We start from the raw sequence: 24,429 nt of genomic DNA on the forward strand, positions 1-24,429 counted from the left end.
AATCCTCTGTCGCATGCCCTCCAGCACACTTCCCACATCTCGCAATCTCCCACTTACACACTTCTGCAGCATGAACAGAATTGTTGCATCTGAAACAGTGCAGTGGATTCTGCACAACAGCTCTAACAGGATCACTAATATATCCTAACATGACTTTGAGACTCAAAACTCAAAAGGACTGACAATGACTTTTTCACCACGCTCCCCACCTGGTCTGCGTCGCACCAAACGGGATGCATCACAAAGACCAGGAATTTGAACTTAAATTGTTCCACCTTCACACTTAACGCTACCCCAGAAATCACTCCTTTCAATGGTGCCTTATTCCTAAGAGCAAAACAAGAAACAGATATTGACCCAAGTTGCGTGACACAAAGTGCCTTCTCCCTCTGGCCAGAAGTAACACACACAAATATCACAAGTCCACTGCAGGTTACCTTCACTGATTCAACTGCACGCAACTCCTTTCTAACCCACCCACTTTCTAAACCACAAATGGTTCAACCAAAAAGCAAAGGTCCGAAAAGGCAGGCTGAGTGACAACTCTTTGAAACGCCTATGTCAAGCAACTTGACTTGATTCAGTGAGCAGCATCGCAGTGAAATCATCTCAAACAACACTGAAATTGCAGCAAAGATATATATTTTTTATATACACATCTCCCATTTGGCATCCCTCTTGTGGTGCGCTAACGAACTTTGGGACTGGTAGGGATATCTCTTCTCCATGTATCTGTCAGGTGAAAGTCAGGTTTGGCAAGGTACAAAAGGAAAGATGTTACATTTTTTTCTTTCTCAGCTTGATTTTATTAAAACAAACTTTTTAATGAATTAAACATGTAAAGAAGTAAATAAAAAAATATAAAATAGTGGAGGAGGGATTGGGTAAAGCATACAAACCCAGTTTAGGGTAAGGGTTTAGGTTTAAGGCAGGGTTCCCAAACTCGGTCCTCTGGACCCCAAATAATCAAGTAATCATCAAGCTTTGATCATTTGAATCAGCTGTGTAGTGTTAGGGCAAAAAAACTAAACTTGCATGCCTTGGGGTACCGAGGACCGACTTTGAGAAACGCTAGTTTAAAGGGAAGTGTTGGAAATAGGATACGGATCTAGTTTAGGCTAAGGGGTCTTGGGTTAGGGGTAAAAAACATTATTCAAAATAGAAAGTAGGGAATGAAAACTTGTTCTTCAGAATACTATGGGGGGAGTGGTGGTTTGTGATTTTTGAGCGGTGGGATGAATGGTTGTGGTTATTGCTGATGTTGTTTGGGATGAATGGCTGTGGTTATTGTTGATGTTGATGGTGTTTACTTTGTTCAACAGGAGCGGCAGAGAGGATTACACAAAGGTCCTCTCACGAACAGCAACATACCGTCTACACATCGGTTTGGATATCAGGTAAGTTTTTCAGGTAAGTAATTAGGTAACTATGCATGTTTAAAGGCCACTCTGGGTAAGTATGCGTGTAATAAAACGTCACTCCAGGTAAGTATACATATTCTAAAAGGAGGATTATATGACAAAAGAACAAAACATTCCCAAAAGCTCTTCTTGAGGATGCTTTGCTGCCTCAGGACCTGGACAACTTTCCTTAATAGAAAGAACCATGAATTTTGCTCTGTATCAGAGAGTTCTACAGGAGAATGTCAGGCCATCTGTCTGTGAGCTGAAGCTGAAGCGCAGCTGGGTCATGCAGCAAGACAATGATCCTAAACACACAATCAAGTACATGAAAATGGTTAAAAAGCAACACATTTTAAGTTTTGGAATGGCCTAGTCAAAATCCAGACCTAATCCCAATTGAGATGTTGTGGCAGGATTTGAAACAAACAGTTCATGCTTTAAAACCCACAAATGTGGCACTGTAGAAGCAACAATCATTTGGTCATCATACTTTGATAGGGTTTCTTTCTAAAAAAAATCATCAAATTTAACAAAACACATGATTTTGACTGTTCATGATGTTTAATGTTGCACATACTCAAGATAGAAAGGATATAGGCCAATGCCCAATGTAAACACCCAAGCACCACTCCCTCCTTATCAGGATGTTTTCAGACCCAAAATATGAATGTCATTAATTACGTAGTATGAAAGATAAAAGTGACTCCCAACTCACATTTTCTTCTGTCAGTTTTTTAATGTTTAAGTCAAGACTTGTTTGAAGACATTAAGTTAAATATGTATTTGCATGTTATTAAAAGAAAGTGATGCCTCAATATCATATAATGTAATGTAGCAGTGGCTGATGTTAGTTGATAAATGTACTATACTTTTATATAATACATTCTAATTAACTTATATCAATAAAAAGATAAATTACAAAAACAAGAAGTAAAAAAAAATTAAAAAAAATAAACCATATATATAGTAACCTAAACATTATACTTCAATATCAATATTGAACTGTCAAATGATTCAGATCAGTGATGTGGTGCCAACCATTGCCTGGCTTGGATCAGAAAAATAGCCCTAGAAAACACAATTTTAACAAGAAAAAGAGGAATGTATTCACAGAAGCCCAATTCTCAAGGGATGAAAGCAGTGTTTTGTGGAGGCAGGGGTTTCTGTTGAAACCCTGTTCCCATATCGTCTCCCTCGGGACCCTTTGGGTAGATCACAGTCTGTAGAAACAACACAGTACATAATAGGACAGATATGTCCCAAATAGCACCCTATTCCCTATACTTAGTGCTCTACCTTTGACCAAAGCCTGCACCCTAAAGTAGTGCACTATATAGGGATTAAGATGCCATTTGGGTTGCAACCTATGATAGAAATTCTACAATAGAGAGATGTTAACAAAAAAGCTACAGCACACATGCTCAGTATTTACTTACTAGGTTGAGCCTGTAGTGTCAATATTGCATGATAATCACATCCTTGTTATTAAATAGTTTTTAAGTTATATCAGTTTTTTAATGTTTATTTTTAATTCAGTTCAGCTTCAGTTCGTTTTCAGACCTTTATTGTTTGTTTTTATTTAGTTTAAGTGATATATTTTATATATATATATATATATATATATATATATATATATAGTTATATATATAGTTATATATTATTTATTTGTATTTTTATAGTTAGGGGGACAGAATCAAATCAAATTTGTTTTGTTACATGCTTCCTTTAAGTGTAGACTAACAGTGAAATGCTTATTTACGGGGCATTCCCAACAATGCAGAGAGAAAAATTATAAAATTAGGAATAAATACACAATGAGTAACGATAACATGGCTAAATGTGAGGGGTACCAGTACAGAGTTGATGTGCAGGGTTATGAGGTAATTGAGGTAGATATGTGCATATAGGTAGGGGTGAAGTGACTTGGCAACACGATAGATAATAATCAATATCAGCAGCGTATGTGATGAGTCAAAAGAGTTTGTGCAAAATGCAGATAACCAAAAAGCTAACTGGCCTAACTATTTAGCAGTCTTATGGCTTGGGAGTTGATGCCCTTCAAGGTCCTGTTGGTTCCAGACTTGGTGCATTCAAACCACTTGCCGTGCAGTTACAGAGAAAACAGTTTATGACTTGGGATGCAGTCTGGATTATGTTTAGGGACTTCTTCTAGCAGCGCCTGGTATAGAGGTGACTGCCAGGTCACTGACCTTCTTCTTATAGGCTGTTTCATTGTTGTCGGTGATCAGGCCTTCCACCGCTGTGTCGTCAGCAAACTTGATGATGGTATTGGAGTCATGCGTGGCCATGCAGTTATGGGTGAAAAGTGAGTACAGGAGGGGACAAAGCACACACCCCTGAGGGGCCCCCGTGTTGAGTGTAAGCATGGCGGATGTGTTGTTCCCTACCCTTACCACCTGGGTGGTGTTCAGTCCCAGGGACCTGAGCTTAGTAATGAGCTTGGAGTGCACTATGGTGTTGAACGCTTTATTTGTCACATTTGTGGGAGCAAACGGTACATATAGGGACAAACATAACACTGTAGAGCAAAGGTGTACATTAGACCACAAACAGAAAGTGGACAGGAAACCAAAGATTAAACAGACATACAGTGCCTTGCGAAAGTATTCGGCCCCCTTGAACTTTGCGACCTTTTGCCACATTTCAGGCTTCAAACATAAAGATATAAAACTATATTTTTTTGTGAAGAATCAACAACAAGTGGGACACAATCATGAAGTGGAACGACATTTATTGGATATTTCAAACTTTTTTAACAAATCAAAAACTGAAAAATTGGGCGTGCAAAATTATTCAGCCCCCTTAAGTTAATACTTTGTAGCGCCACCTTTTGCTGCGATTACAGCTGTAAGTCGCTTGGGGTATGTCTCTATCAGTTTTGCACATCGAGAGACTGACATTTTTTCCCATTCCTCCTTGCAAAACAGCTCGAGCTCAGTGAGGTTGGATGGAGAGCATTTGTGAACAGCAGTTTTCAGTTCTTTCCACAGATTCTCGATCGGATTCAGGTCTGGACTTTGACTTGGCCATTCTAACACCTGGATATGTTTATTTTTGAACCATTCCATTGTAGATTTTGCTTTATGTTTTGGATCATTGTCTTGTTGGAAGACAAATCTCCGTCCCAGTCTCAGGTCTTTTGCAGACTCCATCAGGTTTTCTTCCAGAATGGTCCTGTATATGGCTCCATCCATCTTCCCATCAATTTTAACCATCTTCCCTGTCCCTGCTGAAGAAAAGCAGGCCCAAACCATGATGCTGCCACCACCATGTTTGACAGTGGGGATGGTGTGTTCAGTGTGATGAGCTGTGTTGCTTTTACGCCAAACATAACGTTTTGCATTGTTGCCAAAAAGTTCCATTTTGGTTTCATCTGACCAGAGCACCTTCTTCCACATGTTTGGTGTGTCTCCCAGGTGGCTTGTGGCAAACTTTAAACAACACTTTTTATGGATATCTTTAAGAAATGGCTTTCTTCTTGCCACTCTTCCATAAAGGCCAGATTTGTGCAATATACGACTGATTGTTGTCCTATGGACAGAGTCTCCCACCTCAGCTGTAGATCTCTGCAGTTCATCCAGAGTGATCATGGGCCTCTTGGCTGCATCTCTGATCAGTCTTCTCCTTGTATGAGCTGAAAGTTTAGAGGGACGGCCAGGTCTTGGTAGATTTGCAGTGGTCTGATACTCCTTCCATTTCAATATTATCGCTTGCACAGTGCTCCTTGGGATGTTTAAAGCTTGGGAAATCTTTTTGTATCCAAATTCGGCTTTAAACTTCTTCACAACAGTATCTTGGACCTGCCTGGTGTGTTCCTTGTTCTTCATGATTCTCTCTGCGCTTTTAACGGACCTCTGAGACTATCACAGTGCAGGTGCATTTATACAGAGACTTGATTACACACAGGTGGATTGTATTTATCATCATTAGTCATTTAGGTCAACATTGGATCATTCAGAGATCCTCACTGAACTTCTAGAGAGAGTTTGCTGCACTGAAAGTAAAGGGGCGGAATAATTTTGCACGCCCAATTTTTCAGTTTTTGATTTGTTAAAAAAGTTTGAAATATCCAATAAATGTCGTTCCACTTCATGATTATGTCCCACTTGTTGTTGATTCTTCACAAAAAAATACAGTTTTATATCTTTATGTTTGAAGCCTGAAATGTGGCAAAAGGTCGCAAAGTTCAAGGGGGCCGAATACTTTCGCAAGGCACTGTAAGTGTAATAACCGAAGCCGTACGTGCCTTAAAGTGCATAAGGGCTTAGGGCAAGGAGGAGGAGGTGACACTTAAATACATGATATATTATGAAAAGAGCAGGATACCATTATACAGATTAGATAGAGAGGAACAAACATAAGTGCTTAGGGTAAAGGACATCAGTGCTTAGGGTAAAGTCCATAAGTGCTTAGGGTAAGATAGACATGATTAATTTTAGGACACGAGAGGGTCCTGCCACCATTGTAATCTAATCAAGAGTGGATACAGGTGTTATTGGGCATGAACAAGCAGGAAGCCTGGACTGAGAGATAATGGTGGCAGATGACCTGAGGGAAGTAACTTCATTAACATGTGGAATGGACTCATATGCTGTGTGTGTATAAATACAGAGCCAGTGCTCTGGGAAAGTATGTGTTCCGCGGACCATCTAGGCTTCTGATATGTTTGTATTAAAAGCCTGTATTGAATTCACAAGTTCTTGTAAGTTTATACACTGCTCCAAAAAATAAAGGGAATACTTAAACAACACAATGTAACTCCAAGTCAATCACACTTCTGTGAAATCAAACTGTCCACTTAGGAAGCAACACTGATTGACAATACATTTCACATGCTGTTGTGCAAATGGAATAGACAACAGGTGAAAATTATAGGCAATTAGCAAGACACCCCCAATAAAGGAGTGGTTCTGCAGGTGGTAACCACAGACCACTTCTCAGTTCCTATGCTTCCTGGCTGATGTTTTGGTCACTTTTGAATGCTGGTGGTGCTTTCACTCTAGTGGTAGCCTGAGACGCAGTCTACTACCCACACAAGTGGCTCAGGTAGTGCAGCTCATCCAGGATGGCACATCAATGCGAGCTGTGGCAAGAAGGTTTGCTGTGTCTGTCAGCGTAGTGTCCAGAGCATGGAGGCGTAACCAGGAGACAGGCCAGTACATCAGGAGACGTGGAGGAGGCCGTAGGAGGGCAAAAACGCAGCAGCAGGACAGCTACCTCCGCCTTTGTGCAAGGAGGAGCAGGAGGAGCACTGCCAGAGCCCTGCAAAATGACCTCCAGCAGGCCACAAATGTGCATGTGTCTGCTCAAACGGTCAGAAACAGACTCCATGAGGGTGGTATGAGGGCCAGACGTCCACAGGTGGGGGTTGTGCTTACAGCCCAACACCGTGCAGGACGTTTGGCATTTGCCAGAGAACAACAAGATTGGCAAATTCGCCACTGGCGCCCTGTGCTCTTCACAGATGAAAGCAGGTTCACACTGAGCACATGTGACAGACGTGACAGAGTCTGGAGACGCCATGGAGAACGTTTTGCTCCCTGCAACATCCTCCAGTTTGGCGGATGTTGTCAGTCATGGTGTGGGGTGGCATTTCTTTGGGGGGCCGCACAGCCCTCCATGTGCTCGCCAGAGGTAGCCTGACTGCCATTAGGTACCGAGATGAGATCCTCAGACCCCTTGTGAGACCATATGCTGGTGCGATTGGCCCTGGGTTCCTCCTAATGCAAGACAATGCTAGACCTCATGTGGCTGGAGGGTGTCAGCAGTTCCTGCAAGAGGAAGGCATTGATGCTATGGACTGGCCCGCCCGTTCCCCAGACCTGAATCCAATTGAGCACATCTGGGACATCATGTCTCGCTCCATCCACCAATGCCACGTTGCACCACAGACTGTCCAGGAGTTGGCGGATGCTTTAGTCCAGGTCTGGGAGGAGATCCCTCAGGAGACCATCCGCCACCTCATCAGGAGCATGCCCAGGCGTTGTAGGGAGGTCATACAGGCACGTGGAGGCCACACACTACTGAGCCTCATTTTGACTTGTTTTAAGGACATCAAAGTTGGATTAGCCTGTAGTGTGGTTTTCCACTTTAATTTTGAGTGTGACTCCAAATCCAGACCTCCATGGGTTGATAAATTTGATTTCCATTGATACATTTTGTGTAATTTTGTTGTCAGCACATTCAACTATGTAAAGAAGAAAGTATTTAATAAGAATATATCATTCATTCAGAACTAGGATGTGTTATTTTAGTGTTCCCTTTATTTTTTTGAGCAGTGTATTTTTAAACGATTCTCCACGACATATGCACGGAATACAACTGTACCCCTTGAAATGCTTGCTTACGAGCCCCTCCCAATAGTGCAGAGTTTAAAAATTACATAAAAAATACAACAAATACACAATAATGGAGCTAAATACAGGGAGTACCAGTAACAGATCAATGTGGAGAGGTATGTACAGTTGAAGTTGGAAGTTTACATACACTTAGGTTGGAGTCATTAAAACCCGTTTTTCAAACACTCCACAAATTTCTTGTTAACAAACTATAGTTTTGGCAAGTTGGTTAGCACATCTACTTTGTGCATGACACAAGTAATTTTTCCAACAATTGTTTAAACAGATTATTTCACTTATAATTAATTAACTGTATCACAATTCCAGTGGGTCAGAAGTTTACATACACTAAGTTGACTGTGCCTTTAAACAGCTCCAAAACCGTCATAAAAAAGCCAGACTACGGTTTGCAACTGCACATTCGGACAAAGATCGTACTTTTTGGAGAAATGTCCTCTGGTCTGATGAAACAAAAATAGAACTGTTTGGCTATAATGACCATCGTTAAGTTTGGAGGAAAATGGGGGAAGCTTGCAAGCTGAAGAACACCATCCCAACCGTGATGCACGGGGGGGGCAGCATCATGTTGTGGGGTGCTTTGCTGCAAGTGGGACTGGTGCACTTCACAAAATAGGTGTCATCATGAGGAAGGAAAATGATGTGGATATATTGAAGCAACATCTCAAGACATCAGTTTGGTCGCAAATGGGTCTTCCAAATGGACAATGACCCCAAAGTTGTGGCAAAATGGCTTAAGGACAACAAAGCCAAGGTTTTGGAGTGGCCATCACAAAGCCCTGACCTCAATCCCATAGAAAATCTGTGGGCAGAACTGAAAAAGCGTGTGCGAGCTAGAGGCCTACAAACCTGACTCAGTTACACCAGCTCTGTCAGGAGGAATGGGCCTAAATTCACCCAACTTATTGTGGGAAGCTTGTGGAAGGCTACCCAAAACGTTTGACCCAAGTAAATTTAAAGGCAATGCTACCAAATACTAATGGAGTGTATGTAAACTTCTGACCAACTGGGAATGATGAAATAAATAAAAGCAGAAATAAATCATTCTCTGCTATTATTCTGACATTTCCCAAGGAGAAATTGCAGCCCAAATAAATGCTTCACAGAGTTCAAGTAACTGACACATCTCAACATCAACTGTTCAGAGGAGACTGCGTGAATCAGGTCTTTATGGTTGAATTGCTGCAAAGAAACCCCTACTAAAGGACATCAATTATAATAAGGGACTTGCTTGGGCCAAGAAATAAGAGCAATGGACATTAGACTTTTGAGATTTTTGGTTCTCGTCTTTATGAAACACAGAGTAGATGAATGGATGAATTCCGCATGTGCGGTTCCCACCATGAAGCATAGAGGAGAAGGTGGGATGGTGTGGGGGTGCTTTGCTGGTTACACGGCCTGTGATTTATTTGTAATTCAAGGCACACTTAAAAAGGATGGCTAACACAGCATTGTGCAGCGATACGCCATTCCATCTGGTTTGTGCTTAGTGGGACTATCATTTGTTTTTCAACAGGACAATGGACCCAAAACACACAGCTGTGTAAGGGCTATTTAACCAAGAAGGAGAGTGATGGAGTGCTGCATCAGATGACCTGGCATCTAGACCACCCGACCTCAACCCAATTGAGATGATTTGGGATGAGTTGTACCGCAGAGGGAAAGAAAAGCAGCCAACAAGTGCTTAGAATATCTGGGAAGTCCTTCAAGACTGTTGGAAAAGCTTTCCAGGTGAAGCTGGCTGAGAGAATGCCAAGAGTGTGCAAAGCTGTCAACAAGGCAAGGGGTGGCTAATTCAAAGAATCTGAAATGTATTTGGATTTTTTAAACACTTTTTTGGTTACTACATGATTCCATGTGTGCTATTTCATAGTTTGATGTCTTCACTATGTAGAAAATAGTAAAAATTATGAAAAATCCTTGAATGAGTAGGTGTGTCCAAACCTTTGACTGGTACTATAGGTGTTCCTCTTGTCCAGGTGGGAGAGGGCAGTGTGGAGTCCAAAAGAGATTACGTCATCTGGGTATATGTTGGGGCGGTATGCGAATTGAAGTGGGTCCAGGGTGTCTGGGATAATGGTGTTGATGTGAGCCTTGACCAGCCTTTCAATGCATTTCATGGCTACATATATGAATGTAATTTAGACAGGTTAGCGTGGCCTTCTTGGGCACAGGGACTATGGTGGTCTGCTTGGAACATGTATGTATTACATACTGGGTCAGGGAGAGTTTGAAAATGTCATTCAAGACACTTGCCAGCCGGTCAGCGCATGCTCTGAGTATGTGTCCTGGTAACCCTTCACCAAGTGAGTTCCTACGCAAATGTTATCATTATAATTAAACTGAATGAAAACACATTATAAATCTCATAAGGCCTTATTTTGAGGCCAAGCTTTACCCTATTTCAGTGTCCTGAAACAAATGGCTTAAAGGCCACATCAGGCCTGCAAGTAAGGTTGAAAAATTACAGTAACTTTAACAAAATTCCCAGATCCTGGTTGAAGGATTTCCAGGAATCTTACAACCGAGATTTCTGGAAAAACTGGGACATTTTGCAACCCTACCTGCTAGTCACATTATGCTGACTGACTGTGTAATTCTTAATAGAATCCAGCCAGAGTTATGCTATCCAGCAGCTTAACGTTTGATTCACCCCCAACCTGAATTCATAATGACTACCAGGGTTAGGAACAGTGTGAGGAGTCAACCTAAGCCATTTAATAAACTAGAACAACCATTTCAGTAATGGGAGCAAAAAAATCTAACTAAATGATTCGATTAGTTTCGAAAAATGTATGTTATTTATCTTTGTGTATCATAAGTTGAATCAATTAATCACTAAATGTACATGCATTGGTGCGGCAGGTAGCCTAGTGGTTAGAGCGTTGGGCCAGTAACACAAACGTTATTAGATCGAATCCCTGAGTTGACAGCTTAAACAATCTGTCGTTCTACCCCTGAACAAGGCAGTTAACCCCTGTTCCTAGGCAGTCATTGTAAATAAGAATTGGTTCTTAACTGACTTGCCTAGATAAATTAGAAGAAAAAAACTGCTATTTAACACAATTCCCCAAAAATCTACCTGCAGTGGAGCATGCTGGGGAAAAAGTTATAACTTAAAAAATTGAGTTGGTATTACTTCTCATTTAGTTTTAAGTCAGTACCACATCAATATTTTAATAATAATGACTTTAATGACTTTAATGAATAATGACTTTTGAGTTCAACTTACTATAAATATTTGAGTAAAAAATGCCTTGGAGTTTACCCTGAAGCTTTGAACCAACGCGTTTCTTTGTTTCCTTCTGAGTTTCCATTAGCGCAGGAAGTGCAACACCTCAGTAGGAATCTGTGTTAAAGCGGCGCAGAGTAAGTGTGTCTTTTGTATTTGTAAAATAATTTTGGGGTGATATGAAAATAGAATTTCAGAGGTTTCCAAAACCGTATTGCATGCTAGTGATTATTAACGGTTAGACAGGGTATCTGGAAAGTTTAACCTGTTGGCCATGCTGTGGTCAATTGTTCAAATTAGAAACCTATGGCTGTATGGGCTTGGATTCTCATGAGCTAAGGTTAGGTAAAAATGATAAAGTCGCAAATGACAAAAATCCCCAGGATTAATCGTTCAGTTGAAAATGTGTGCTTTTTAGTAGCTTTGATTAGCAGATGGTGCCATTTGACTGTTAAGGTGTTGGAAAAGTGTTCTATACAATGATGTATATAAACCTTGGATTGCTGGTGCATTGTATTGGCCACAGAGCTTTCACACCACCGATCAGCGGTATTGGCACTCTCCATTAGGAGCAGTCCTCAATACGAATGAATGGAATTATACAGTATTTCAATTAAATGTTTCAAGGACAAAATTACACATGTTGTTGTAGGGGGGACAGTAACATTACTCTAAAAAAATACTTTAATGAAAATTTTTATATATTTACAAATGTTTATTTTTAGCTCACATAATATAATATTTGAAAGTATGCATTAAGGTGTCTAATATAATAAACGTGTCAAAAACGAATGTTGACATTAATAAATGCATTTCTTTAGCTTCCAAAATAATTTTTTACATTGGAGCAGGAGTGTCAAGATGGCTTTGCCCGGTGGATTGAATACGGGGGTTAAACACACCATTGGTTCTATCGCTTCTAACTACGTCAACGATTTTAATTAGCTTATATGGAATTTCAACTGGATATAATCACGACCACCTGGTGAGTTTAGCATAGAGCTAAATGTACCAGGTTATGTGACGGGAACAGCTCACATGTAGCCTTTGATCACGTGCAACTACGTCAATGATTTTATTTGGCCGATGCTTAAACTAACATTTTTTGAATGTTCGCATGTACAGCCCCACAGAATTTTATACAGTGACCAATGTTTTGATTGCACATTTTGAATTGAAGTTTTTGCAGTAGAAGTTTTTTTTAATTACTCCAGAGTAACTAGGACACTGTTGAGATATTCTAAATTTTAATTATAAGATAATGAGCAGCCTATTTTATATGGAACCCTGCAAATCAACCTCCAAATATGTCTTACCTCGTAGTTGTTCTGAGGAGGGAAAGGTGCGTTGCTTGGAGTCATGCAGCCATGAGGTACCGGTATTTGATTCCCAATGACGAACACTTGCTAAAAGACAGACATGTACATTTGAAGTCCGTTTATATAAATTGCTGATCAAATATACAGGTGTCATGACTGCTCAGCGCTCTTACAGTTGCAGAATAAACACTATATAGACACAAGTATGTGGACACCCATTCAAATGAGTTGATTCAGCTATTTCAGACACACCTGTTGCTGACAGGTGTATAAAATCGAGCACACGGTCATGCAATCTCCATAAACAAACATTGGCAGTAGACTGGCCTTACTGAAGAGCTCAGTGACTTTCAACGTGGCACGGTCAGGATGCCACCTTTCCAAGAACCAAGAAGTCAGTTAGTCAAATTTCTGCCCTGGTCAACTGTAAGTGCTGCTATTGTGAATTATACAACGGGTGGGTCTAATCTTGAATGGTGATTGGTTAAAATTGCATTCCAACTTGTCTATTCCACAAGTTACCACTGGCTAAATCTATGCTGTTAAAATGCCTATTTACTCTGTTCCATCTGACTGTGCAATCCACTGTCTCATCAGCCCAGCCAAGCAATTTATAAACTTGATCTCCACTATAAAAAGCATCTAGACATTATCTCACAAAGACAACTCCTTCAAACAGAATCCTTCCAGATCCTTCGAGATCCTTAGTCTGCATTTATGGACTGCCCTATTCAATTCAACCCACATGTTTTCAATGGATTTTAAATCCCGGAGACTGAGATAGACATTGCAAAATGTTGAGTTTGTGGCCAAATAACAATTTCTTTGTTTTTATATTTATTCTCGGTAATACCAATTACCCCACCGAAGACATTCTTTAAAAAAGTATACTTACCATGACAGAATTTATGGGTAAATAAAACTCATAGAATAAAAAGGAAAGTTTGACATCTTCCAAAGTCTGAGGGTTGTTTTAACCTTCCAGACTTGGAATTGTATCAACTCGCCACACAAGGCTTTTACTTGCAACATATTGTTAAGTGCACTAAAGAAGAACAATGGGCACATATTGAAGTTGTGCATGCTAATCATCAGAATCTTTTCACAAGTCTATTTTCGAAGGATAAAGAAGAACATTAACAATTTTATAGTTAAGAACACTAACAATATTGAAGAAAATGAAATGCATACTAAAAGAACCAATATCACTCCCTAAAAACACAACCCTATGGAACAATCCTTGGATAGCTTTTCAGAGTTCACTGATAAATTGGCCCCATGGAAAACTAAAGGCATAGGAAATAAAATGATTTCCATTACAGAATTAAAAAGCAATTTTAGACTGACTAATGTAGACGTTTTCAAATACATGCAATTGAAAAGTTCAATACACTAAATTTCTATCTGAAATCTTTTGGACATCAAAGAAATGTTGAGGGAATCTTATTTGACTCAGAAAAGGATTCACATGTATGATAGGTAATAAAAATATACAACTTTTAGATGAAGATTTAAGATGAACTGATATTGACACAAGACGAAGGGAGTGTTGGAACATAACTAATCAACACATCCACCAATGCTGCTGTAAACCGCATCACAAGAGACATGCTAAACGGAAGACGCATAAAAACAATGTTATCTTTGATGCAATTTCAATGTTGTTTGAGTTGCTTTGAGTTGCTTTGCTTGAGATTATTTTACTGCAAAACTGCTCACTGAATCCAATTTACTTGACATAGGAGTTTCAAAGAGCTGTCAGTCAAGGCGAGCTCAAGAATATAAGCTCCCTCTCACTCAGCCTGTATTTTCAAACTTCCTGGCAGTTACCATGAGATAAAAAGTAATTTTAAGAATGACTGTTCAGGACTTAAGTGTACAACTAGCAATGACTCAATAATTCATGTCTTCTGGGAGTGCTATAAAGTCCAAAAATTATAGATGGAGTTAGAAAGTTGGTAGCCAGAAGTTTTACAATGTAAGTTTACTTTTAATCCATCTATATGCATATTTAAAGACATGGCATGTGAGGTTGTGGTGAAATACTCAATGGGATGGACCATACTTTTCTCTTCAATGATTCTGAAAAACATCTCAAACTGGTACTGTACATCTTTCATTCATGCTGGGAAAAGAGAGAGTTGCTCCCATGAATCAGAAATCCTTCCTAGGTTTGAGCTCACGGCCGCTGTGTTGGCAGCAAATGGTCATAACAAAAGTGAGAACCGTGAGCTCTCCCACGTCCGCACACTGCCAAGATGGCTGTGCTCGGTGGCTTCAATACAGTGCCCCCTGTCAGTCAACCAGGGGTTATACACACCATTGGTTCTATTGTCCCCTAGTGGTCGGGAGTGTAATTGCCCAAATAATACCATAATATAAGATGCACCCAAATTGGCTCCTACACTGGCTAAAGTTCATGATGCCATTGACCTTAACAAGGGGCCCAGGACCAGTGAAAGAACATTAACCCCATAACATCAAAGACCCACCACCATATTTTATGGTAGATATGGGGTTATTTTCTGTGCATTCTCATTTCGGTGCCAGACTGGTGTGCGTGGCCAAAGCTATTTTCATGTCACCCAACCAATGCCTGGAGTTTACTAAACAACATTGGCACTTGGATTGGACACTGTGATTTGGTCAGATGACATGAACATAGAGCTATTTAGAGAACCCCATACCATAAGCGCAGACAAAGGATATCAATGATCTGGAAGGATTCTGTACAGAGGAATGGTCTAAGATCCCTCATAGTGTGGTCTCCAAATCATAAAACATTTTAGAAATAGTGTAAGTGCTGTTATCCTTGCACAGTGAGGTATTGAAAACAGGGGTGTCATTCATTTTGACCCATACCTTTTGAAAAAAAACCCCACTTGTTAAGCAAAATCTCTTTCTCTAAGCAATTGTATTAGTATACATTTTGGTTGCATACAATGTAGCTCAGTATTGAATGATTTATTTTATACAGTCATTTTTGCCCCTTTTTTTATCAAGGGTGTCGATAATTTCGGGACCACAACTGTATTCGGAGCTAGATTTCGGTTTAAATCTTGTACCGCATTTTGACAGAAATCTATGTCCATAGACTCACCTCAGGGTTGGAACGGCAGCACTGGCAGACAGCTCTGCAGGCGAATGACGAGACACAGATGGACACTATGAACTCCAGCATGGAGAAAACAAGCAAAACACCTGAAATTCCCTGTGACCTGATCTATAGACAGAGAGGAACAGGAAACAGCAGATGACTAGACTACCCTGCCATTTTGGAGCAATTATGTACAATTAAACTTTGACTCCTGTTTCAGCGTGGGCTAACAAGAAGTATAAATTAACTCAATAGCATCTAATTCACTATTGCTTGCATGTTGGAGATGTCACAAATGCTACAGATGGTGTATAATTTAAACAAATAAAAAACATTCAACAGTATGTCTAGCAATACAATTATAGATGATAAATCCCCCTTTACCGATTTACAAATATCTCCTGACCAAAGGAATAAGCATTTGGTATATACCCAATATTGTTGGCAGACAAAGGATGGAGGGTAGTATGAAGGATAGTCTGGATAGTCACAGTAGTAGTTGTAAAAGAAGATCCCAGCACTGTCCAAAGAATGCAGAATGGTGCCAGTAAGAGCAATAACCGTGGCGACAACATTCATTCCAAGGGAGCCTTTTACCTAAGGGACAGAGAGCAGAAAGAGGACATGGGGATGAATGATTGGTTGTGAAGAATGAAATACAATATAGAATACAGTGTGTTGACAATCATTATTACATGTCTATTAAAGGTGCAATCTGCAGTTGTTGAATCGCCAGTGCCCACCCCACTGCTTGTGTTTGTGGGAGGAAAACAAGCAGGTTGAACGGAAAAATGAGGGCCTATATATAAAGTAGATTCTGTTTTGAAATAGAGTGGAACTTTATAAATCAAAAGCCTGAACTTTATTGAGGGAAAAAAATTGTTGATACTGACCAGACATGTGTTCAAATTGTTGTCAGCAGCAACAGTTAGAGAGCCTGCAATGACATACTGAGAAGGAACAAGGAAGTTGTTATACAAGGGTGCGTCCCAAATGGCACCCTATTCTCTACACAGTACACTACAAAAGTAGTGTACAGTATGACCAAAGTTCAAATTCAAGTTTAATTACTTCCATAGAAGTCAATACAAACGGAGTGTATAAATGGCATAGGCCTAGCCAAATACATATACAGCGATAAAAGTCATTAGTTAAGTAATTCGTTATAAAGCATTACCATACATTTTTTTAAAAATATTTTGACATTTGTTTTTAATGCATTTATTTTCAAATTGTGACATTATTCAATTATTAGGATGTTTTGTTTGCATCAAGAGAGACAGGAAATGTAAGGTAGGATTGTTAGACAGAACAGCTCACTCACAATGATAGATCCCCAGACAAATATTCCGCTGATTACTCCAATATTGTCTACTTGTGGTCCTGTAGCCATCACGATTCCTGTCAACAGCATCATCAAACCAACCATGATCTGTATGGTCTGTGAGAGAAAAACAAAGTACAAAGCAGGAAATTAATTTTTATTTTCTTCCAGTACCTTCAACTAAAATTGTCTTTTTTTTTAAACTTCAAATTAATTTTCAAATGATGTACAACAGAAATTCTTACCCCCAGCGCTTTTGGTTGCCCTGCCCGGAAACTTCCCAGCACTGAGGAAACCGTCTGTCCCAAACAGTGAGGGGCAGAAGCGACCCCCATCCCGTTGCCAATGGGGTGTACATGGGTGATGACCACCACCCCGTTAGTGGTGGTTGTTACAGAGCTGGACATCTTTCACAGAGGAGAGAAGGCTGTTTGTAGTACAGTAAGAGGTGATACGGCTGGTCAGTGGTGTGTTGATGAGCCTTATGTAAAGTTTATACTCTACCTGGGACTTCCAGATAATCATTTACTTGGGACTGTCATGCATAATAGGTGTGTGTCTGCCACTCATTAGACTTTGAACTCTCCCCATTGTGGTTGCTGTATTGTCTGTTTACTTGAATAACTTGAGCGACATTTAGTTCCTTCTGTATTAGCATAACTTCCCATCATGGGCTTGAAGTTGTTTGCCTATAGAACACAGGCTATACAAGAAACTCATACACTTCCATGAAAGGGTGTATAAGTTTCTATTTCATGTTACATAGCATGGAAGTGTATACATTTCTTTTGTTCCCTGCTGTAGAGGCAATCATCTTCATGGTGTGGTATAATAAAGTAATTTAATTTAACCAAAGACGTTGCTCCTCTGTGGGGAGACATCCTGAATTAAAGAAGAAGTAGGAAGTAGGTGAAAGAAGAAGTAGGTGAAATAATAGTGAATGTTGAATTATTGGTGAATGGGCATTAGATAAGCATGACAAACAGAAAAGAGCTTAGTAAAAGTGGAGTGTATATAAATGCTGAGATATCATATAAGCTCTTCATGTCTATTCCTGCACCCCTCCCTTCCTCTCCTCCTCTCTCTTCCTCTTCTTCTCTTTGTCTCTCTTCCTCTCCTCATCTTTCTTCCTATTGTCCCCTTATCCTCTTCTCCCCTTTCTTCCTCTCCTCCTGTCTCTGCCTCTCTTTCTCTCTTTTCCAAGGTTATGTTAGTTATTAGTTTTTAATTCTATTCATTTTTTTTATTTTTCTTTGAAATTCAGTTAAGTTTCAGTTTGCTTTTAGAGTTTCTATAAATGTTCTGTTTGATAAAAACATTACTATTTCAATTTATGTTATTTAGTTTCAGTTTAGTTTTAGCAGTAGCAGTGCGTGGGTAAAATCACCAGGGAAGCCAGTGAATTCAACCACACATTTGTTTTATTACAAAACCAGATAGCAAACTCTGTCCAGCGAAGTTCACAAAGCATATTGCATGTACAGTAACAGACAGTTAAAGTATACATTGGCTTCAAAAAGTAATCCTACCCCTTATTCCACCTTTCTCACCCATCAACACACAATGACAAAGTGAATACATGTTTTTTTTTTTATGTTTGCAAAATGATTGTAAATTAAATACAGAAATATCTCATTTACATAAGTATTCACACCCCTGACTCAATACATGTTAGAGTCACCTTTGGCAGCGATTACAGCTGTGAGTCTTTCTGGGTAAGTCTCTAAGATATTTGCACATCTAGATTGTACAAGCTTTGTCAAGTTGGTTGTTGTAGATCTGGTTCAAGTCCAAGCTCTGGCTGGGCCACTCAAGGACATTCAGAGACTTGTCCCGAAGCCACTCCTGTGTGGTCTTGGCTGTGTGCTGAGGGTTGTTTTCCTGTTGGAAGGTGAACCTTTGCCTCAGTCTGAAGTCCTGAGCGCTCTGGAGCAGGTTTTCTTCAAGGATCTCTCTGTACTGTGCTCTGTTCATCTTTCTCTTGATCCTGACTAATCTCCCAGTTCCTGCCCTTGAAAATCATCCCCACAGCATGATGCTGCCACCACCATGCTTCACCGTAGGGCTGTATTGGCCAGGTGATGAGTGGTGCCTGCTTTCCTCCAGACGTGATGCTTGGCATTCAGAACAAAGTGTTCAATCATGGTTTCATTACACCAGAAAATCTTGTTTCTCATGGCCTGAGAGTCCTTTAGGTGCCTTTTGGCAAACTCCAAGTGGACTGTCATGTGGCTTCCGTCTGGCCACTCTACCATAAAGGCCTGATTGGTGGAGTGCTGCAGAGATGGTTGTCCTTCTGGAAGGTTCTCACATCTCCACGGAGGAGCTCTGGAGCTCTGTCAGAGTGACCATCTCGTTCTTGGTCACCTCCCTAACCAAGGCAATTCTCCCCCAATTGCTCAGTTTGGCCAGGCGGCCAGCTCTAGGAAAACTCTTGATGGTTCCAAAATTATTCTATTTAAGAATGATGAAGGACAATGTGTTCTTGGGGAGCTTCAAAGCTGCAGAAATGTTTTGATACCCTTCCCCAGATCTGTGCCTCGAAACAATCCTGTCTCGAAGCTATACGGACAATTCCTTCGACCTCATGGCTTAGTTTTTGCTCTGACATGCACTGTCAACTGTGGGACCTTATATAGACAGGTGTGTGCCTTTCCAAATCATGTCCAATCAAGTTGTAGAAGAATCTAAAAAAGTATCAATGGAAACAGAATGCACTTGAGCTAAATTTTGAGTCTCATAGAAAAGGGTCTGAATTCTTATGTAAATACGGTATATCTAAAAAGATGTTTTCACTTTGTCATTATGGGGCACTGTCTGTAGATTGATGAGCAACATGTTTTATTTAATACATTTTAGAATAAGGCTGTAACGTAACAAAATGTGTAAAAAGTGAAGGCTCTGAATAATTTCCGAATTCACTGTATGTGGTCTAAAAAGGAAGGAAAATACAATCACGAGAATCCACTTTTGATGACAATATACCAACACACAAGCAGCGCATTGCACAAACAAGACAACCCTCACAATTTCAACTGGAATCACTTGGGTCTATTACTGAACGTTTTGGACGAAATTTATGATGAAATGTGAGGTATACAAAAAAATGTACATGATATTATGACCAGAGCTCTCGGGAAATAAACGCTGATTAATTTTGAGACTGGCCTCTGTCCATTTTATGCAAATAAGTATCTTACAAATTCTTAGAAACGGACAGTGTTTTAATTGAATTGGTTAATGAACATATAGGAGTTAAATTCCTCTAACAGAGACCTATATACCGTAAGCAATATAACAATTGAGATGTACAAACTATTACATAATTGAATGATTTGCAGATAAGAGACAAACCATAATTTTGTTTAAGACCGAGTAGTTGATATACTGTAACTATTTGTTAGTACACAACATACACTTAGTATTACTTTCTTAGCTACAGTATACATTTCTTCCTGGCGTATTAAGTCATTTATGTAGCAGAATACAATACATATTTTTGGACTCACAGTTGTTGTGCTGTGCTCACTTGAAAGTGGTGCGGCGGTCCTCCTTGTGGGCAAATTTTGCCATCAAACTTTTAATCAAAATCTATCATTCTCTGGATTTATGGTGCTTTCAAAACAACTGGGAACTCCCGAGTTCCCAACATGGAATTCCCAGTTGGATGACTGTTCAAAACAATTTTCCCAGTCTGAGCTCATTTTTTTACAAGTCCCCAATATCAAATCAAATCAAATCAAATTTATTTATATAGCCCTTCGTACATCAGCTGATATCTCAAAGTGCTGTACAGAAACCCAGCCTAAAACCCCAAACAGCAAGCAATGCAGGTGTAGAAGCACGTTGGCTAGGAAAAACTCCCTAGCAAAGCCAAAACCTAGGAAGAAACCTCGAGAGGAACCAGGCTATGTGGGGTGGCCAGTCCTCTTCTGGCTGTGCCGGGTGGAGATTATAACAGAACATGGCCAAGATGTTCAAATGTTCATAAATTACCAGCATGGTCGAATAATAATAAGGCAGAACAGTTGAAACTGGAGCAGCAGCACGGTCAGGTGGACGGGACAGCAAGGAGTCATCATGTCAGGTAGTCCTGGGGCGTGGTCCTAGGGCTCAGGTCCTCCGAGAGAGAGAAAGAAAGAGAGAAGGAGAGAATTAGAGAATGCACACTTAGATTCACACAGGACACCGATTAGGACAGGAGAAGTACTCCAGACATAACAAACTGACCCCAGCCCCCCGACAAACTACTGCAGCATAAATACTGGAGGCTGAGAAAGGAGGGGTCAGGAGACACTGTGGCCCCATCCGAGGACACCCCCGGACAGGGCCAAACAGGAAGGATGTAACCGCACCCACTTTGCCAAAGCACAGCCCCCACACCACTAGAGGGATATCTTCAACCATCAACTTACCATCCTGAGAAAAGGCTGAGTATAGCCCACAAAGATCTCTGCCATGGCACAACCCAAGGGGGGGCGCCAACCCAGACAGGATGACCACATCAGTGAATCAACCCACTCAGGTGATGCACCCCTTCCAGGGACGGCATGAGAGAGCCCCAGTAAGCCAGTGACTCAGCCCCTGTAATAGGGTTAGAGGCAGAGAATCCCAGTGGAAAGAGGGGAACCGGCCAGGCAGAGACAACAAGAGCGGTTCGTTGCTCCAGAGCCTTTCCGTTCACCTTCCCACTCCTGGGCCAGACTACACTCAATCATATGACCCACTGAAGAGATGAGTCTTCAGTAAAGACTTAAAGGTTGAGACCGAGTTTGCGTCTCTGACATGGGTAGGCAGACCGTTCCATAAAAATGGAGCTCTATAGGGGAAAGCCCTGCCTCCAGCTGTTTGCTTAGAAATTCTAGGGACAATTAGGAGGCCTGCGTCTTGTGACCGTAGTGTACGTGTAGGTATGTACGGCAGGACCAAATCAGAGAGATAGGTAGGAGCAAGCCCATGTAATGCTTTGTAGGTTAGCAGTAAAACCTTGAAATCAGCCCTTGCTTTGACAAGAAGCCAGTGTAGGGAGGCTAGCACTGGAGTAATATGATCAAATTTTTTGGTTCTAGTCAGGATTCTAGCAGCCGTATTTAGCACTAACTGAAGTTTATTTAGTGCTTTATCCGGGTAGCCGGAAAGTAGAGCATTGCAGTAGTCTAGCCTAGAAGTGACAAAAGCATGGATACATTTTTCTGCATCATTTTTGGACAGAAAGTTTCTGATTTTTGCAATGTTACGTAGATGGAAAAAAGCTGTCCTTGAAATGGTCTTGATATGTTCTTCAAAAAAGAGATCAGGGTCCAGAGTAACGCCGAGGTCCTTCACAGTTTTATTTGAGACGACTGTAAAACCATTAAGATTAATTGTCAGATTCAACAGAAGATCTCTTTGTTTCTTGGGACCTAGAACAAGCATCTCTGTTTTGTCCGAGTTTAAAAGTAGAAAGTTTGCAGCCATCCACTTCCTTATGTCTGAAACACATGCTTCTAGCAAGGGCAATTTTGGGGCTTCACCATGTTTCATTGAAATGTACAGCTGTGTGTCATCCGCATAGCAGTGAAAGTTAACATTATGTTTTCGAATAACATCCCCAAGAGGTAAAATATATAGTGAAAACAATAATGGTCCTAAAACGGAACCTTGAGGAACACCGAAATTTACAGTTGATTTGTCAGAGGACAAACCATTCACAGAGACAAACTGATATCTTTCCGACAGATAAGATCTAAACCAGGCCAGAACTTGTCTGTGTAGACCTATTTGGGTTTCCAATCTCTCCAAAAGAATGTGGTGATCGATGGTATCAAAAGCAGCACTAAGGTCTAGGAGCACGAGGACAGATGCAGAGCCTCGGTCCGATGCCATTAAAATGTAATTTACCACCTTCACAAGTGCCGTCTCAGTGCTATGATGGGGTCTAAAACCAGACTGAAGCATTTCGTATGCATTGTTTGTCTTCAGGAAGGCAGTGAGTTGCTGCGCAACAGCCTTTTCTAAAATTTTTGAGAGGAATGGAAGATTCGATATAGGCCGATAGTTTTTAATATTTTCTGGGTCAAGGTTCAGAGAGGCTTTATTACTGCCACTTTTAGTGAGTTTGGTACACATCCGGTGGATAGAGAGCAGTTTATTATGTTCAACATAGGAGGGCCAAGCACAGGAAGCAGCTCTTTCAGTAGTTTAGTTGGAATAGGGTCCAGTATGCAGCTTGAAGGTTTAGAGGCCATGATTATTTTCATTGTGTCAAGAGATATAGTACTAAAACACTTGAGCGTCTCTCTTGAGCCTAGGTCCTGGCAGAGTTGTGCAGACTCAGGACAACCGAGCTTTGAAGGAATACGCAGATTTAAAGAGGAGTCCGTAATTTGCTTTCTAACAATCATAATATTTTCCTCAAAGAGGTTCATGAATTTATCACTGCTAAAGTGAAAGTCATCCTCTCTTGGGGAATGCTGCTTTTTAGTTAGCTTTGCGACAGTATCAAAAAGGAATTTCGGATTGTTCTTATTTTCCTCAATTAAGTTAGAAAAATAGGATGATCGAGCAGCAGTAAGGGCTCTTCGGTACTGCACGGTACTGTCTTTCCAAGCTAGTCGGAAGACTTCCAGTTTGGTGTGGCGCCACTTCCGTTCCAATTTTCTGGAAGCTTGCTTCAGAGCTCGGGTATTTTCTGTGTACCAGGGAGCTAGTTTCTTATGAGAAATGTTTTTAGGGGTGCAACTGCATCTAGGGTATTGCGCAAGGTTAAATTGAGTTCCTCAGTTAAGTGGTTAACTGATTTATGTCCTCTGGCGTCCTTGGGTAGACAGAGGGAATCTGGAAGGGCATCAAGGAATCTTTGTGTTGTCTGTGAATTTATAGCACGACTTTTGATGGTCCTTGGTTGGGGTCTGAGCAGATTATTTGTTGCAATTACAAACGTAATAAAATGGTGGTCCGATAGTCCAGGATTATGAGGAAAAACATTAAGATCCACAACATTTATTCCATATTCTTTTTTTTGTAAATTGAAATTTGCTATCGTAAATGTTAGCAACACCTCCGCCTTTGCGGGATGCACGGGGGATATGGTCACTAGTGTAGCCAGGAGGTGAGGCCTCATTTAACACAGTAAATTCATCAGGCTTAAGCCATGTTTCAGTCAGGCCAATCACATCAAGATTATGATCAGTGATTAGTTCATTGACTATAATTGCCTTTGAAGTAAGGGATCTAACATTAAGTAGCCCTATTTTGAGATGTGAGATATCACAATCTCTTTCAATAATGACAGGAATGGAGGTGGTCTTTATCCTAGTGAGATTGCTAAGGCGAACACCACCATGTTTAGTTTTGCCCAACCTAGGTCGAGGCACAGACACGGTCTCAATGGTGATAGCTGAGCTGACTACACTGACTGTGCTAGTGGCAGACTCCACTATGCTGGCAGGCTGCCTGGCCTGCACCCTATTTCATTGTGGAGCTAGAGGAGTTAGAGCCCTGTCTATGTTGGTAGATAAGATGAGAGCACCCCTCCAGCTAGGATGGAGTCCGTCACTCCTCAGCAGGTCAGGCTTGGTCCTGTTTGTGGGTGAGTCCCAGAAAGAGGGCCAATTATCTACAAATTCTATCTTTTGGGAGGGGCAAAAAACAGTTTTCAACCAGCGATTGAGTTGTGAGACTCTGCTGTAGAGCTCA

The 24,429-nt window shown here is 40.7% G+C and overlaps 1 protein-coding gene across 1 annotated transcript; it reads right to left on the reverse strand.

Moving 5' to 3' along the window:
• Window positions 1–1,945: 1,945 nt before the first annotated feature.
• LOC110486116 (membrane-spanning 4-domains subfamily A member 4A) lies at window positions 1,946–18,748 on the reverse strand. The gene is made up of 7 exons (XM_021557483.3): window positions 16,998–18,748; window positions 16,753–16,869; window positions 16,322–16,378; window positions 15,861–16,025; window positions 15,432–15,554; window positions 12,329–12,418; window positions 1,946–2,623 (listed from the first exon to the last, which is right to left on the reverse strand). Exons 1-7 carry the CDS (start codon window positions 17,157–17,159, stop codon window positions 2,528–2,530), a joined length of 810 nt encoding a protein of 269 aa, XP_021413158.2. The 5' UTR covers window positions 17,160–18,748; the 3' UTR covers window positions 1,946–2,527.
• Between the last annotated feature and the right edge of the window lie 5,681 nt (window positions 18,749–24,429).

This window comes from Oncorhynchus mykiss, chromosome 13 (assembly GCF_057628025.1).
Source record: "Oncorhynchus mykiss isolate SJ-2025 chromosome 13, ASM5762802v1, whole genome shotgun sequence".
Lineage (NCBI taxonomy): Eukaryota > Metazoa > Chordata > Actinopteri > Salmoniformes > Salmonidae > Oncorhynchus > Oncorhynchus mykiss.

Bases quoted from the DNA above. Each gene is read 5' to 3' on its own strand.
- LOC110486116 (XM_021557483.3), bottom strand. From the start codon at position 17,159: ATGTCCAGCTCTGTAACAACCACCACTAACGGGGTGGTGGTCATCACC. The intron at 16,379-16,752 runs GTGAGTGAGCTG...GTTCCTTCTCAG, and splicing joins TTGTCTGGGGATCTATCATT to TATGTCATTGCAGGCTCTCT. The intron at 16,026-16,321 runs GTCAGTATCAAC...TCTGTCCCTTAG, and splicing joins ACAATTTGAACACATGTCTG to GTAAAAGGCTCCCTTGGAAT.